Source organism: Agelaius tricolor, unplaced genomic scaffold (genome assembly GCF_023055355.1).
Source record: "Agelaius tricolor isolate 1412-34295 unplaced genomic scaffold, bAgeTri1.0.p SCAF_37, whole genome shotgun sequence".
NCBI classification, from domain to species: domain Eukaryota; kingdom Metazoa; phylum Chordata; class Aves; order Passeriformes; family Icteridae; genus Agelaius; species Agelaius tricolor.
In genome coordinates, this window is record NW_027269297.1 from 3,419,382 (window position 1) to 3,436,838 (window position 17,457).

The 17,457-nt window shown below is 48.3% G+C and overlaps 1 protein-coding gene across 14 annotated transcripts in view; it reads right to left on the reverse strand.

Moving 5' to 3' along the window:
- Positions 1–17,457, reverse strand: part of EHMT1 (euchromatic histone lysine methyltransferase 1) — a 122,787-nt gene that overhangs the window by 41,012 nt on the left and 64,318 nt on the right. For 12 of the 14 annotated variants that reach the window (XM_071453817.1, XM_071453826.1, XM_071453819.1 and 9 more), the window contains exons 3-8: positions 13,351–13,898; positions 10,444–10,485; positions 3,971–4,148; positions 2,105–2,241; positions 1,091–1,279; positions 370–450 (exon numbers count right to left, since the gene is read on the reverse strand). In XM_071453817.1, the coding sequence (XP_071309918.1) occupies positions 370–450; positions 1,091–1,279; positions 2,105–2,241; positions 3,971–4,148; positions 10,444–10,485; positions 13,351–13,898 (1,175 nt within the window). The remainder of the gene's footprint in view (positions 1–369; positions 451–1,090; positions 1,280–2,104; positions 2,242–3,970; positions 4,149–10,443; positions 10,486–13,350; positions 13,899–17,457) is intronic. The other 2 variants (XM_071453828.1, XM_071453816.1) reach the window with 1 other exon arrangement.

Consider the following 17,457-nt stretch of genomic DNA (forward strand, 5'->3'; position numbering starts at 1 on the left):
GAAGCTGGGGTTGGTGAGAAAGCTCTGCTGGCTCCTACCAGGTGCCAAGTGTGTATCTGAGGAACTCAGGCACCCTTAAACACCTCTGCTAACATTCAAATGATTAAAAGCAGTCAACACCTCATTGAAAACAACAAAAGCCCATTAGTTAGCATCAGAATGTAATTAATTGTGCCACGGATCAGGGTTAAGCACCTTGTGGAAAACAATACTCTGTGTGTGGGTGGTTTCAGAGAATGAGTTTTGTCAAGGAGACTTGAAACTGCACCGCTTTGGCTTTGCTCTCTCTCTTTCTGGCAGCAGTGCAAAGGGGAAAAATTATTATCAACAGGCCACGGGCTGAAAAACACATTTAGCAGCCCAGCTTACCAAGTCAGACTCGTCTCCATCCTCCTCCTCCTCCCCTGATTCTACAGACTCTTGCTCTTCCTCAGACTCGCCATCATCGATCTGCAGCCACCATTTGCCCAGGAACAGAATGGGTCAGTCAGGTCGGGTCTCCCAACACAGAGCATCCCCCACACCCCTGGTGATCCCAGCAGAGCATCCCCCACCATCCTGCTGTGCCCACACACACCAGAGCACCCCAGCCCAACCTGCACATGCACCGAGCCCAGTGAGCTCCAACCACATCATGGAACATCCATGGGGATGATAGAGAGAGAGAGAAAAAAGAAATTCCACTCCAGAATAAAATCTTCCAACTAAATTTCAACTTCTTTGATAATCCCAAACCAGCCTCATGTCTGTACTGTGTATCAAAATTTGGGGGGAAAAAGCAATTAGATTATTTTAGTGCTTTCCCAAGCAAGATTGGGAAGATGTCTCCTATTGGTTCAGGGGATCCCAGAACTACACATGGTGGGGGTTCTGCAGAGTGGATCCCAGAACTGTGTAGGGCTGGAACTGGAGGGAGGTGGGGAGACCCTCACAGGTGCAATGGGAAATGGTGACAAAGGGCCTCTCTACCATTGCTGATCCTTCTGTCATCTTGCAGGTGAAAAAAACCCTAGAAATTGCTTCAATCCATGCCCCTCCTGTCCCTGCTACCCCCCCTGCTCCTCAGCCCCACTCAGGGCACAGGAATCACCTTCCTGGCGTTGTCTGCGTCGGACGCGCTGTCCTTGGAGGTCCTGTTGTCATCCCCAGGGAACATGGCTGCCTGATCTGCTCCATGATCATCTTCCTCTTCCAAATCATCCGAGTCCTCCTCCTCAGAGTCCACATCTATGCTTTCCCCGTTCACGTGGGGGCTGCCATCCCCCAGCTCCTTGTCACTCTGCAAGTCACCCAAGCACACGAGACACAAAGACATCATCAATTCCTGGGACAGAGCAGCTGCATCCATCCCAGATTCTCCTCTGTGCTTGGAGCTCTAAAGCTGGCTCTGTGTCCCTGCAGAGCTCCTGCCATTGTCACCTCAGCCTGTTGGACCTGGGGACCACGAGGAGTCATTGCAGACTCACATGGTTAGGGGAGGAGAACCCCATTCCAGCATGGAGGGATGCAGGAAGGTTTCTAGGGAATGGAAAAGGAAGTTACATCACATTGGGATTTTCATATCACTCCTAGAAATCCCAGCACTGTTCTCCTTGAATTCTAAGCCCAAAACTTCAGGGCACAGGTCACAGCAAAAGCAGAATTTCATCAGGAGTGAGTCCATGTCTAAACTTTTATAAGTAACCAAGTGTTTTTCTGTACAGCCTCAGGCAGCAATATGAGATCTTGAGGACCAAAGCAAAAAGGGGTATGCCTGAAATCTCTCCAGTTGCCCAGGATTCACAGGACAGAAGGGGAACATTCATTGGAAAAGGTTGGTTTAGCAGCTGGCACCTGAACAGCCCCTCTGGAACAGTCATTCCCAAAGCAGCAAGGCTGCTCTGGGCAGGAAGCTGCTGCCAGAGGGAAGAGGAGACTCAGAAGGGAAGATGTTGATCCCAACAAGCCAGGACATCCCTGCACCTCCACATGGGTTTGGTGTCCCAAAAAAGGGAGATGTAACACAGCCACCCCACTAAAATCCAACCAAAACCAACAACAAACCCCCACTATTCACTGTCCCCTCTGACAACAAACACGTGCAGGGGCTCAGTGCTGCCCTTACCTTGGCACCCACAGAGGAATGAGTTATGCTCTTGAACATCTCTATCATTGTTCTCTGTTTTAACACTTTGGTCTTTTTCTTGGGAACCAGGCTATAGGTTCCCATTCTCCGTTTTTTCTTCCGAGATACTGCAGCAGCTGCAAGAGAGGAGCAGGAGGAACACAAAGTTTGCTCAGGAATAAAAAGAAGGGACAGAGAGCAGGGGCTGCACTGCAGAGGGACTTTGGACAAAGGGCTGGAGGGACAGAACACAAGGAATGGCTCCCACTGCCAGAGGGCATGGATGGATGGGATATTGGGAATTAGGAATTGTTCCCTGGCAGGCCCTGGCACAGGGTGCCCAGAGCAGCTGGGGCTGCCCCTGGATCCCTGGCAGTGCCAAAGGCCAGAAATAAATTTAAAATCTTCAACAGGCTTCAAAACAACTGCTAAATGTGAGTTCTTCATGGCAATTCTGCTAAAAGTTTTTTTTTAAATCAAATTAAGTCTCATGCAGTAAGGATTTATTTAGAGGCATATGTAGCAATGGTAAAAAAACAAGAATTCCCAGAAAGGTGTGAAAAGATCTCTCATGTGTATAAAAATATGACATCTAAGGATTGTAATAAAAAGGATCAGCACAAATTTTTAGGTCAGTTTTCTCACCACCTTTCCTGGTTCTCAGCTACATAAAACAGTCACATCTTTGCTATTCTTATTAAACAGGTTTCACCCACAGTTTGAGAGAGGAATGCCATGCAAAGGAAACTCCAGGATGCAGTCTGAGCTCCCTGTGCTCACATGTTGTGGGCTACTGGCTGGACAGGGCTGGGAGCAGCCTGGGACAGTGGGAGGTGTCCCTGACATGGCAGGGGTAGCACTGGATGGGCTTCAAGGTCCCTTCCAACCCAAACCTTCTGTGATTCCATGAAATCACCTGTGGGCACGACCTGGGAAAACTTCCCAGTGCAACAGATTTATTTACAAGTGAAGCAGAAGATGACACACGGATGTGCAGACACACAGACAGCTTCTTGCCAGGGCTGCCCAAACTCTGAGTGCCCTCTGCACGCTCCTTCTGGCCCCTCCATCAGCACACACAGCATCAAACCCTTAAATTATCCTGCATTTGGCAGTGCTGCTGCTGTTGTGGGAGGCTGAATGGAATCCAATTGCTCAAATTGAGACTGCAAGGCCAACAATACCGACTGACAATGGAAGCAATCTGACAGTAACTGAAGAACACACGGGGAAAAGGCACCTTACATAAAGAGCTGTTTGCCATTTAATCTCATTTCACACCTACTATGGAAGTCTGTTTGATTCCTTTCACTCCTTTGATTGGGTCTTAATTTGTTAAGTCTCCCTCTTGGCCTTCTAATCAAACCAGACATCACAGCTCCCTGCCTGCTGCTGACTTAGGTGAGTGCACAGCACAAGGATGCTTGGTGCAGGCTCTTTTAGGAACTGCCAGCTTCAGCACCACTGTTATTGTTTGCACTTGCACAGCCTGTTCTTGGAAGCATTTCTTCATCTTCCACGGTAATGAAATTTCACCAAAATTTATGAAGAGACCGCTAAAAAATTCTGTGAACCCAATTAATTTTATTTATAAGGCTGTAATTCTTGGTAAGCAGCTGTGGAGATATTCAAAGCCCTACAGAACTGATAGAAACCTTTCAGAACATCCCAGAGGAAAAAAGGATCAAAGCTTTTCCTCTAAGAAAAGCTTTTAGTAGAAAAAAAGGAAGGGAACCCTGGAGGAGACCGAGTGGCAAAAAGGTACGAGCAGACTTTTAACCTCCTCATGTCCCTCTCAGCCCCACAGACAGGTTTGGGAGCTGGGAGTTGCTCAGAACTCCAAGATTCCAGCCCTTCCCTTTTTACCTGTCTGTGACTTGGTGGTGGCCACATAGCTCTGGTTCTGAGGTAGTGACTGGTGAAGGCCCGGGAGAGAGGGCAGCGCCAACGGCTTCACAAAGTCCAGCATGTTCTCAAACTCCTTCTCCTTGGATTCCTTCTGATCTCTGCTGTCTCTCCCATCTTTGGGGTCTTTACTTGCATGCTGGAAAACAAAAGGCAGTTAAATTGAGTTTTTGTATTGAAGAAGTAATTAAAAAAAAATTCGGAAATTAATTGGAATTCCTTTCTCTCGACCAAAATCTCTTTCATCTGAAGGCAGGAGGAGCACATTCCCAGCAGGAGCACATTCCCAGCAGGAGCACACAGACCAGGGGGCTTTGCCCAGACACTGCCAGCCTGGCTGAGGGGCTCCCCAGGGCTGAAGGCTGTGCAGGTGACAGGTAATGACAGAAGGAATGACAAGGAGCAGGCTCTGTTCACACAGCTCTGGGTGCCTCTGGAGGAGAAGAACCAACTCAACCACAGCACTTATTGCCTGTCACACCAAACATGCTCAGCAACACTCCTGCAGAGCTGGTCTAGAGGAGCAGGCAGCCAAGGAAATGGATTTTCCTTTTGGACAGCACTGAGCCTCAGCAAAGGCTCCCCCTCTAGCCCAGCACACACCAACCACAGCCAAAGCAGCGCTTGTGACACTGAGGGGCATCCACAGAGAGCTGCCCAAGCTTCCCTTAACCCCCTGCTCCCACTCCAGCTGCTGCTGTTCCAGGCCCCAGGCAGGCTCCAGGCTCCTGCTGCAAACCAAAGGGATTTTGTAGTTGTTCCTGCAGCTCCTCCCAGGCACCACAGCCACTCACACCTGCTCTGTGTGAGCTTGTACCCAAGACAAAGTCAAATCCTGCACCTCTGGTTATGAAAGAAGGGTTCCTACAGCTCCACAGAGAATCATTTAGGTTGGACAAGACCTTTAAGGTCACCAAGTCCAACCACAAACCCAGCAGTGCCAAGTCCACCATTCAGCCATGTCCCTGAGTGCCATTTCTCAGCTTTTGATGTTACTTCAGTGTTTTCCTCCTCTAATTTAGGAAACAATCCCCTTCCTGTGTGTCTAACTCCATTTTATGTACCCTAAAAGCCTCAGACAGAGAGGCCCAGACTGTGTTTGTGTTTCCTTTTGCCATATATGTTTATTCTTTAAACAGCCATGGCTTGGTGCTTTAGTGCTTTAATTCCTGTGCCTTTTGTGTCAAGTGTGGCAAAGGGAAGCCAAGGTCAGGGCAAGGCCCCTCAGTCCAGCTCACTGAAACATTTTCCTGTCCCAGCCCAGCAAGGAGGTACCTGGTGAGACAAGGAAACACATGGAGGAACAGGAAACAAAGTCCCTGCTGGTCCTTCTCTGCCACAGGGTCAGCAGACATTGGGGTGGCAGCTGCTGGATTTGCCCTCTGATTTATCCCACTGCATCCAGCAGGTCTGGCAGAGCTGCTCCAGCAAAACAAGAGAAAAAGCAGCAGAACATGAGGAAAAACTGGGAGAATTGGGATTGCTCAGCCTGGAAAAGAGAAGGCTCTGAGGAGACCCCATTGTGGCCTTCCAGTACCTGAAGGAGCTACAAGAAAGAGAGAGACTCCTCACAAGGGCACAGAGTGCCAGGACAAGGGAATGGCTTCACACTGAAAAAGAGCAGGGTTAGATGGGATATTGGAATTGGGAATTGTTCCCTGTGAGGGTGGGCAGGCCCTGGCACAGGGTGCCCAGAGCAGCTGGGGCTGCCCCTGGATCCCTGGCAGTGCCCAAGGCCAGGCTGGACAGGGCTGGGAGCAGCCTGGGACAGTGGGAGGTGTCCCTGCCATGGCAGGGCTGGCACTGGGTGGGCTTCAAGGTCCCTTCCAGCCCAAACCATTCCATGAGTGTAAGGTTTAAGTGCTGCCCCACTTGCAGAGAACTCTTGTGAAGCAAGAGCTGAAAAACCCCAAGCAGAAAGAGGAATGCAGGCAGAAGCAAGGCTGGAATAAAAAGCAGGAAGCAATAAAAGCACTCAGGTTGAGCCAGGCAGCCCCAGCCACTGCTCTCCAGCAATGTGACCTTGGGAACAAACAGGGAAGAGGCTGAGTCCCCTAATTAGGCTGTGCCACGTGTGTGGTGCTGGCAGAGGCAGGCCCAGCAAAGCCCTAATGATAATCAGAAATGACCCACAGCAAAAGGCCATCAAAGTGCCAATGATTCCTGCATCAAGCCCATAACTTATGGCTCAATTGCCACAGCTTTTCTAAAAGGGCAGCAAGTCTTGGATTAAGGATTTCAAAGATGACAAATCCACCACAGCCTTTGATATGTTGTTCCAATGCTTAATTGCTCTCACTGTCAAATAATTAAATGCATTATGTTTTTGCAACTAAATTAAAAAGCCCTGTCTCATCAGAACCTCTCACTCCCAGGAGACACTTATGGAGTATGACCAACTTCTTTTTTTTTTTTTTTTTTTCTTTTTAAACTTTCTCTTCAATAATTGTAATAAAATGAGCAAATTAATTTGCCATAGAATCATTTTCTGGATCACTCCTGAGTCTGCTCCCAGTTGTTCTACCCCTTAAAAAATGCACGTCAGGAGCTCAGGGCACAGGATGCCAGGAATAGTCTCAACAATACTATTTATACCTCTCAAAAGTCCTGAGTTTATAGATCTAAAGGTTAACAGTAACTCTTGGCTACACAATTATTCTGAGAATTCCCAAGTCCCCTGATATATCCAATGCTTTCCATTTATAACTTAAAATCAGAAAAATGAGCTTGGGACAGGCAGATCTGACACAAGTGTGAACAAGGGCTGCATTTTGTGTCCTTTAAGTGCAGGTTTTTGCAACTGGTCTCTAACAAAAGGTGCTGTTACTCCCAAACACCAGGAATTCACACTCAGGCCATGCCAGCCTGCTTGGAAGAATACAATCCAATTTTTAAATTTAAAAGTATTATGTTATTAGCTTGGGGTTTTTCTCTGCCTCTGTAATTACAACACAAATAAATACAAAATCTTCAACAGGCTGCATGACAACTGCTAAATGTGACTTTTTCATGGCAATTCTGCTAAAAAGTTTTTTTTAACTCAAATAAGGTCTCATGGAAGAGAGATACTTGAAGATACTTAAAGATTTACTTGGAGGCATATGCAGCAATGGTAAAAAAAGAAAACAACAAGAATTCCCAGAAAGGAGTGAAGAGGTTTCTTGTGTTTATAAAAATATTACATCTAAGGATTGTAATAAAAAGGATCAGCACAAATTTTGAAGTCAGTTTTCTCACCACCTTTCCTGGTTCTCAGCTACATAAAACAGTCACATCTTTGCTATTCTTATTAAACAGGTTTCACCCACAGTTTGAGAGAGGCACTGAGAGCAGAATGCCATGCAAAGGAAACTCCAGGATGCAGTTTGAGCTCCCTGTGCTCACATGTTGGGAGGTACTGGAAGCCAAGAAAGGGCCATAAATGGGACAGAAAAAGGAACTGCAACACCAACATCTTCATTTCTTGCAGCCTCTCATGTGGTACCAGCTCATCCTATGCAAAGGACTGGAAAGTCACAACTTTGTGTAGGGAATGGTGAAGAAGGTGGGCAGATATTCCAACATTTCTAGCAATGGTTGTGCCCAGAAACAGCAAAAATGGGACCACCACTATGTCTAACCTCACTGTGAGAAATACAGCCAAGAAAACTGCTTAGATTGGGGCAAGAACAGGATATTTGATGTGTTTACAAAAATTAAATTCAAGTGCTGTCTACATTTTAATGGGATCAACCACATTTCTATTATTGGCACAGAAGTCCCCGACAGAAGCAGGGGGAAGTTATTAAAATGGCAAAAGACAGAATATCCTCAGCTGTTCTTTTCCCTGAAAGCAAAACTACAGAACAAACCAACCTCAGCAATGGACCCTCATGTTGGCTCTATAAACTCCACAGGACATTTTTCCCACTGCCCAGCATTTAAAGGGTCTTCCCATCACTAAAACCAGTAAGATGGGAGAAGAACCAGAGTGTTGGTGGAAGGACACAGGCACAGGTCCTGCCTGGGAGCAGGGCAGCTCTAAGCACTGCAGAAGGGCTCTTGGTGCCTGAAACCACCTCAGGCTGAGATGATGGGCTCCCTTAGCTCTGTGCTTTGCAGGACTCTCATTCCCAGCACACAAACCAGAGCCAACAGGGCAGGAGGAGTGAGCTGGGCAGCCCTGCCACAGGGCAGCTGCCAGGGAGCAGCTCTGCCTCCCCATCCATCAGGAACAGGGTCAGGAGATTTGTACCAAGGCACTGCCTTTGAAGAGCACAAAGCAGCAGCTCCCAGGGGGATCTGCCTCTAACAACTGGTGAGTGGTGGTTAAGCAAGAAATATCAGTCTGCTATAAAAAATTGATCACAAGCAGATGATAGTGCCTGTAGGAGCTGTAGTGGTGCTGCTCTGCCTTTTCTCTGCTGCTGCAGGATTGTGTTTTTCACTGCTGAATTTCAGCAGCCTGATCAAACCTCACCTTGGAGCAACAAGCCTGCAAGGCTTTGCTCTTAGTCTAGATCAGATTAATGATCTGCTGATTAATATGTGCCCATTAGAGGGGGGATTCCATGGTGACTTGATTACAATTGCACTGATCTGAATGCAGTCACATTCCTACATGAAAACATGATTTAGGCAGACTGAGCTGAAGTGAAGATGTGGCCTCAAACCTGCACTCGAGGTGTTTCTGAAGCAGAGCACTCAGGGGTGTGGAGCTCATCCCTGTCCCCTCCTGCACCAAACTGCCCCAGGGCAAGGGAGTGTCACACATCAGTCAAAACGAAAGAGGGGAGGAGCCCAGGGCAGCTGTGCCACCAGGGCTCCTGACCCTACCAAACCCCTCTGCTGGGGCCAGGGCCGTTATTTCTGTGGGCTGTGGTCAGAGCTGGGGCAGCACCTCCAGCCAGCAGCAGCAGTTTAATATCAGGTTAAAGCACTGCACAACAGCCTCACTCTCACTTCCCTCTACAGCAACCCCTCTGTTTAAGGAGCCCAATGGCAGCACTGTCACTCCTGAAGGAGGTTTCCTATCAGGGAAGGGCCTGGAGGGGCTGTGAGGAGCAGCTGAGGGCTCTGGGGTTGTTCAGCTGGAGCAGAGTGAGGGCAGAGCTCCCCGGGGCTGCAGCTCCTCCCGAGGGGCAGCTCCCATCTCTGCTCTGGGCCAGGGACAGGAGCCAGGGCACGGCTGGGGCTGGGCCAGGGCAGCTCAGGCTGAGCTCAGGGCAAGGTTCTTCCCCCAGAGGGTGCTGGCACTGCCCAGGCTCCCCAGGGAATGGGCACGGCCCCGAGGCTGCCAGAGCTCCAGAAGCCTTTGGGCAGCGCTGCCAGGGATGCCCAGGCTGGGGCTGCTGGGACAGGGGCTGGGCAGGGCCAGGGGCTGGCCTGGGGGATCCCTGTGGGTCCCTCCCAGTTCAGGATATTCTGTGATTCCATATTTAACTCTGCCCAAGCTCACACACACACTGACTTCACTCTGTCAGTCCCATGGAGCACACCTGGATACCCCTCTGGTATCCTGGGTCCTGGATGGACCTTCTGAGTCCTCCCCAAGGACACAATATCCCCATTATCACTACCCCCATTAGGCCCTGCCCTTTTGCTTTATGTTTCCTGCACATGGGAGGGCCAGGGCTTGCTGAGCAACCCCAGACCCCTGCAATCCCCTGGCTGCCACCTGCCTGCCCCAAGAGATGGCCACAGGGTGTTCTCCAGGCCAGAGGCTCCTGCAGAGCAGCCCCAGCCCAGGCCAGCACAGCAGCACCACAAAGGAGGCAGTTTAAAAGCTCTGGGATCAGGTATTTAATGGCAATGCTACTTAAGGGAATAGTTTGATGAATATTGGTAGAAAGATCCACATAAGCAAAGCATCTCCTGCTCCAAGCTCTTCCTCCCTGCCCACACTGTCTCCTCTCCCCCAGTTAAACTGGCACCTGGCATTTTGGAGACACACTGTGAATCAGGCCAAAACACTCATTTAAAGGATTTTTGCACTATTTCCTGACCCAGTCCTCTGCACAGCATAAAAAAAAAAACTACCAGAGACACACACCCCAAACTCCAGCCTTGTGGTCACCAAGGAAAGGAGACACAACTTGGGGTTCCCAATTCATCCATCTGCTCCTCCTGTCTCCAAGGTAACTCTGGGATGCTCTCACCACCTTTCTCATCCCTTATCCCTTATGTTTGACTGAAGTTCAGCTCAGCAGCTGATTCCCAAGCAGGAGGAGCCTTCTCCAAGCACAGCATACACACAGACAGAATCACACTTGCCTTTCAGTCTGCTGCCTGGCCCTGCAAACTTTGGGGTTCTTAACAGGGCTGTAAAATGCATTAGCAGTGAAAGATTCTTCCAAAAGGGCAGTGCTTGTGTTACTGCTCTGTTCAGAAGGGGAGCAGAAATGATGCTCTCTGCTCAAAAACCACCATGCAACAACATCAATTAAAATTGTCACCTGTTTCAGATTCAGCTTCGATCCCAATTCAGGAAGCAACTCCTAAACAGAGAAAAAGCTGGTTAAACTGGTGAGAAAATTCTCTTCTTCCTTTCAGAGACCAATTCACATGTGCAGGAAAAGGTTACCAAGGTCCCCTGACACCTATTGGATTACACAAAACAATTTCTTGGCCCCAGTGGGTTTCTGCAGGAGCCAGGGGGAACAAATGTTCACACTTTGCAGGCAGCAAAACACCTTCCTCCCCTCCTCCTCCCAGGCAGAACAGTTCTGCAAGAACAGTTTCACCAAGAAAACAACAATGCCCTAAAAATACAAGCAAACTACTGTGGTCTGTAATATCAGTTCCTGGGTGATTTCCACAATTTATTTCCTGGGATACAGCACCTGATTTCACGGAGGTTTTGAAGGGGACAAGGTGTGAAGGTTGGTACAGGAAAAGCTCCTGAGCTGAGGAGCCTCCTCTAAGCAGCTCAACAAAGAAATAATTGGGACAGAAAAATGACAGCTAGCAAGGACTCTGCTGCTCCAAAGAAAATAGCATGTAAATCCCAGAGACAATGGGGAAAAATGAGGTAGTAATTATCAGGAAGGCTGAACACACAGATGTTTTATTGTCTTGCAGAACTGAGATCAGATCTTGGGTTCCCATTCAGCTGCAGAGGCTTGATCAGAGAACATGGGAACAGCCTCTTCTCACCACCCTTCCTGGGAATGTTGCTTCTCTCCCTATTTTAAGCCCAAGGCAAATGCCCAGAGGAGCTGAGGACAGGCTATGTACTTTCTAGAGCAGCCCAGCAAGTGCAGGCTTTGGTTTTGTGAAGCTGCTTTTGTCCTGTGAGCAAAGAAAGACCAGCAGCTCCATCCCAGTGTCCCAGCACTCCCAGAGCTCCCAAACACCACACACCATTCCCAGACACAAACCTTGAAGCCCAAGGGGTTGAATGTAAATATTCTTCTGATGTATCATAGAATATGAATGAGGGAAAAAACCTCCCAACCCAGCAGTCACCTTTAGGAGGGAATTGCCTCTTTCAATTGCTCAGCCCCATGGGATCTCTCTCTGATAAATTCCACCAGGGTTTGGGGCTTTGCCCAGCCTAATTCCAGTGCAGAATTGGGGGCTGGAGGCTGCAAAGCCTTCCCTGGGTAGCAGACACCCAGATGGGAGCTGGATGGCAGCTGGGCTTCCCTGTGCAAGCCAGGAAACACAGGCAGAGTGAGAGCAGAGAACTCAAGCACAGCCAGGGCAAGGCAGAGGGAAATGAGGGCTCAGGGGGCTGGCTGGAAATGCTGGCAGGCAGCTGTGGCTTCTGCCCCTCTCCTGAGCCTGGTGCCCACAGGTTTGTGATCCTGCTGTGCCCTTTGGACTCCCAGCTGCTCCCAGAGGCACAGGTGGTGCCACAGCCACGGCACCTTCCCCCAGCTGGGGCTCTCAAGGTGCCACCCTCTCTTTTCCCTTTTTTCTCTCTCTTTCCCTCCTCCAGACCACAGAGACTCCCAGCTTTGGGCCTTTCACACCTCACATTGCTGTGCTGAGATGAGGGGACATCTGAGGGCCCTGTGGACCTGCAGGATCACAGCACCAATGCATTGCACCGACCTTGACAAGGCTGCAGCAGCTTCCATGCATGGCAGGGAATGATCCCATGGCTCAGCCTTCCCTTGACTCCCTCCACCCTCAGACACAGCACAGTGAGAGCACCCAGCTCACTGTAGTCATATAAAGCATCACAGGGATGAAAACCAACTGCTTATAGTGGAGCTCTGCCTGTTGCAGGATCTATTCCCTACCTCTGGCAAGGAACCAAAAAAAGTAACCAAACTTGTCAATAACCACAAAGAGAGGCCCATTTCTGTCCTCCCCACGATGACATGAATGCACCAAATGACATTTCCTTATGCCTCCAAAAAAAAGCAGGGCTCTGCTTTATTAAGTGATGGTAAATCCACCCCTAAGGATTCTGGAGAGAACACTTCCCAATGACATGGAGAGAAAACATCATCTGGTTTAGCCCTGTAATGATTCCTACAGCAAAGCAATCAAGCTCCCTCACAGATCAGCTCCTTGACAGCTTCTGAGCTTGGGAGGAGCCTCAAGTTTACATTCTATGCTTAATTTCCTTTGGGTTGACCTCAGAAAAAATCTAATTTGTTTCACAAGCAGCTCTGGATGTCAACAGAGGCTGATAAGCAATAGAGCCATGAGAGAAAGGCCATTTAGTGTCTCACACAGATCTGTTGGAGAAGGCAATTGATCAATTATATATTTAGAAATGCATTGGGGATGGGAGCTGGTGGTGGCCATGTGACCAACTACTTTAACATTTATGTCTGGTGGAAGAGAAAAAATAAAATAAAAATAACTAACTAACTAAATAAATAAATAAATATAGATATAGATATAAAAAATCTATATAAAAATATAGATAAAATGTCAATATAAATATAGATTTATATATATAAATATATAAATAAATAAATATAATATATTTATTTATATAAATATAAAAAAATATATTTTATCTATGAGATAAAATTATACATATTAAATATATTATATATTTTTTATAAAATATAGAAATTAAAAATAGAAATAAAAGTATCTATATAAATATATATTTATATAGCTATATAAAAATATAGATAAAATATCTTTATAAAAATAAAAATAAAAATGTAAAAGTAAAAATAAAAATAAAAATGTAAAAGTAAAAATAAAAATTAAAATAAAAATAAACCAAAAATAATGAAACCACCAATCTACTCAGCAGGCAAGCTCTGAACACCACATGTTGCCATGCAGCCAGGTACCCCCCAGACCCCAGAGAAAGCCAAGAGCAAGCCCAGCAGCAGCAGCAGCAGCAGCAGCAGCAGCAGCAGCTCTGTGCTGGGCAGGTACATTACCAGGCTGGGGGTGGGTTTAGGCATTGTCTTCCGTGCTCTGTGCACCTTGACTTCAGCATTAGCAGCAGGGCCTTTTTTAGCATCCGTGTCCTTGCTGCCCTCCCCGAGCTTGCTTGGCATCGTGGCTTGGAGCTGGGCAAAGGACCCCACAGTCCTGCCTTTGCCTGCTCCTCCAGGCAGGGTTTTTGCAGCATGGCCAGTGAGAGAAGCAAAGCTGGTAGTCCTTAGAGGCTGCTCCTGTGCCATCTGCTTGGTTAGGATATATCCATTGCTCCCTGTGACAGAAGTCTGTGTGAAGTCATTTGCTTTCAGATGGTTTTGCTTCCCAGGCTCGCTGTCCGAAATGCCATTTTCTGCTATCCTATTTAATTTAGTAGAAGAGTCCTGCTGGCTCACTTTCGTGTTGTCCTGAGTGTTTTTCGCTGGGTTTGGGTGGCCCCCACCCTCGCTGTGCTCACAGGAACCGTTGGTTTCACCATCTACTGCCATTTTTGGTTCCCCCACTTGCTTTTCTGTAGCGCTTTCATCTGCAGCCATGGCATTAAACCCTGGAGGGAGAGGGAGGAAGAGAGGAGAAAAGGGTCACAAGTGGTGTTGGTTGAAACTCCCAAGCTGTGCTCCAAGCACAGCTGCTCACAGTGGTAGAGCCACCCTGTCCTGTCCAGCACCCTGCCTGATGTAAATCACAGAATCCCAGAATATTTAGGGTTGGGAAAGACCTCCAAGATATCCAACCACGGATCAACCACCACCACATCAGTTAAAGCACAGCACTGAGTGCCAGGCTGCTCCCTCACCCACCTGCCCAGCCCTCCTGGCTCCTCACACGGTGACATTTGGGGTGGGTGGCCCAGGTGACAGCAGTGCACTTACTCCCACTTGCCTCAGCTGCAGATGTGGCCATTTATTCCCAACAATGGATTTTTCAAGGTAAATATTATCTCTGGCTCTTCCAATAACTGCATTTATTGCACCATATGTCAACACCTCACCTGGCAAACAAAACTCTGCCCCATCTTGCATCCGGATCTCTGGCAAAGCCCTTCCCAAAGCCAGTCTGACATGGAAAAGCTTTGCTGGTAGAGCTGTCCCAGAGAGCTTTTATGGGCCACACACAGCCCAGCAGCCAAATGTCATCCCCAAATGTAGATCCCATCAGGGCTCTGCTGCTACAGGGAACATCACAAGGAATAACTCCCTGGCTAGGCCAGCTCTCCTGGGAATGTTCTTCAGTGGGAATTGGCTCTTTCAGCACAACAAAGCACAACAGGACCAGGATTCATGGTGTCATTTCAGAGGTAACAGCAGCAGTAAACACAGGAGTGAAGCATGGTAAAGCGTTTTTAGACTAAAATAATTCCATTATTCAAATGCAGCAAGGTTTTTGCAGCCTGACAAAGCTCACACACAACAATGCCCACATAAAATAAACATTTCAAACATTTCTCTGCTCCTCCATCAATGACTTTGTCCCACCAAAGATTTCAAATCCAAGCTGAAAAATCCAACTAGGAATGTCACATACTTGCAGAAAAAGTTTCTGACATGACAACCCAGCAGCTCCCCAGGCAACCAGGAGTGATAACAATTCACTGGCACACTCAGAGCAATGATTACATCAACCTGCTGTTAGGGATTCCTTGGCTTGTTTTCCTTCCAGAGAGCAGACAGTTATGAAAAGCAACACAAGAAGTACGGAGAGAGCTCTGTCAGAGCAGGGGGGATTGGTTCAAACCAGCTCCCATCAAAGCAATTTTCACCTACAGGATCCAAAGAGCCTGGAGTCACACTGGAGGAACAGCCAGACCAGCGGGTACCAGCCCCTCATTTCACACTGCCCTCAGAGCACAAACAGGCAAGGAGAACATTCTGAACAACATTCTGAACAACATTCTGAACAACATTCTGAGTCCCAGAATCAAAACTGGAAAAACCCCCAAGACCATCAAGTCCAACCTGTGCCTGATCCCCACCTCATCACCCAGCCCAGAGCCCTGAGGGCCACCTCCAGGTGTTCCTTGGACACCTCCAGGGATGGGGACTCCAAACCTCCCTGAGGTTTGGAGCCTCTTCCAATGAAGAAATTCCAACCTGAGCCTCCCTCTGAGGCTGTTCCCTCTCCTCCTGTCCCTGTTCCCTGGAGCACAGCCTGACCCCCCCAGCTGTTCCCTCCTGTCAGGAGCTGTGCAGAGCCACAAGGGCCCCCTGAGCCTCCTCTGCTCCAGGCTGAGCCCCTGCCCAGCTCCCTCAGCTGCCTCACAAATGTCTCTTCTGAGCTAACCTGGGCCAGGCTAACTCATGAAGGACCACAGGACCCTGGGATGACAAGTCCAGGGTGCATGGAGCAGCTCCAAGCACAGGCAGCTCCCTGCAAAGGCCAGCAGGGAGGAGACCCAGCACCACTCAGCTCACCAGAACAGCTCTTCCCAAAACCCACCCAAATTCTCTTTCCATTTTCATTAGGAAAATAAAAATATATCCCACTTTTTCTATCCTTTTTTAATGCATTTGTTTAGTCCATCTTAATCATGGAATCACAGAATATCCTGAGCTGGAAAGGACCACCAGGATCATCAATCCAGCCCAGCCCCTGCACAGATCCTCCAACAACCCCAGCCTGGGCATCCCTGGCAGCTCCTGGAGCTCTGGCAGCCTCGGGGCCGTGCCCATTCCCTGGGGAGCCTGGGCAGTGCCAGCACCCTCTGGGGGAAGAACCTTTCCTGGTATTTGTTATCTCCTTCCCACTGTGTTGACCTGAAAGATTTGGGTACAGCTCCTGCCCAAACAGCACTGGCAGCTCGAGATTCTAAAAGTGATGCATTCCAGTATCTCAAACAACCTTATTATTCCCTACACTTCCTGTTTTGGTGCTCACCTGAGATTTAAAGATATTTCCAGCAAACTGAAAGCCTTTTTAGGCCTGGTCAGTACATGTGAAGCATCCAATCCAGCCCCTGGCTGGACACCTGGTCAGTGCTGGACTCACAGCAAGCTCTGCCCAGGGGTGTCTCAAAGGCCTCCTGGAGCCTCAGACTGCCCATCAGTTAAGAGGGGGACAGTCCCTCTGATGCTCCTGATTTCCAGCTGAAAGCCACAGATGATGGACACAAAGCATCTTTGCAGGTGTATCTGGAAGTGTCTCCAAACCCTGAGTGCTCTCTCTGCCCTGGGGATGAGCTCTGGCCATTTTTCCTGCTGAGGAAAAACTTCACTAAGAGATCCATCCCCCTCATTCCAGGAAACCCAGCCTGGGATTGCCTCCCACGTGGGCTCTGCTGGCTCACAGCCTCCAGAGAGAGCCCCACAACATCCAAAAATTGCTCCCCAGGGCTCTCTGGAGCACACAGAGACACAAACCTCACCTGCAGGAGCAGTGACTGAGGGTTCCCAAGCAGGATTCAAAGTTATCACCTCCACCTGCTCCCTCTCACACCACCCAGACCTCCCTGAGCACAGAAAGAGGCACAAAGTTTGTTTTTGATAGCAAAAACTCTGGGAGAAGATAAAGTGCTCCTTTTTTCACTGTTTTATTTAACTATTTGAAAAGCTGTGGGCAGAGGGAGCCACAACTATGCCTTTATTCTTTCAATTCTTGTTTCTCTTTCTGCATTCAGGGTCTTTAAAAGGCCATTTAAGCAATTATTGCAGCAAAGTCAGTGCCAGGAAAAAAATGCAAAGCAACAAAAAATAAGCTCTCTAACCACAGCTGGAGGTTTCTAGAGCTCAGCTTTAGGCACCTGGCTGAATGAAGCCTTCAAGATTTGTTGATTTAAACACTGTGCTCTCCCACCAGAGCAGTCAAGTAACTTCAGTGGCTGACTATGAGATAAACTGAATAAGCAGAGGGCAAGAATTGCTCTACCTGCCATGAAAGCAACCAAAACAATGTGAATTAGAGCACTGCCCTAGGGAAAAAGTAACTGCATTACTCCAGAAAGCATCACAGGCTTTATGAAAAATCCATGAGGCTGGAATTAAAATCACACACACACACACATACACAGACTTATTTCCCTTATTGTGAAATGCAATCTGATTGACTGTGGAAGTGGCACCAGCCTTCCAAACCTGTGTGAGCAGAGGTTTGAAGAAACAGAGATGTGGAAC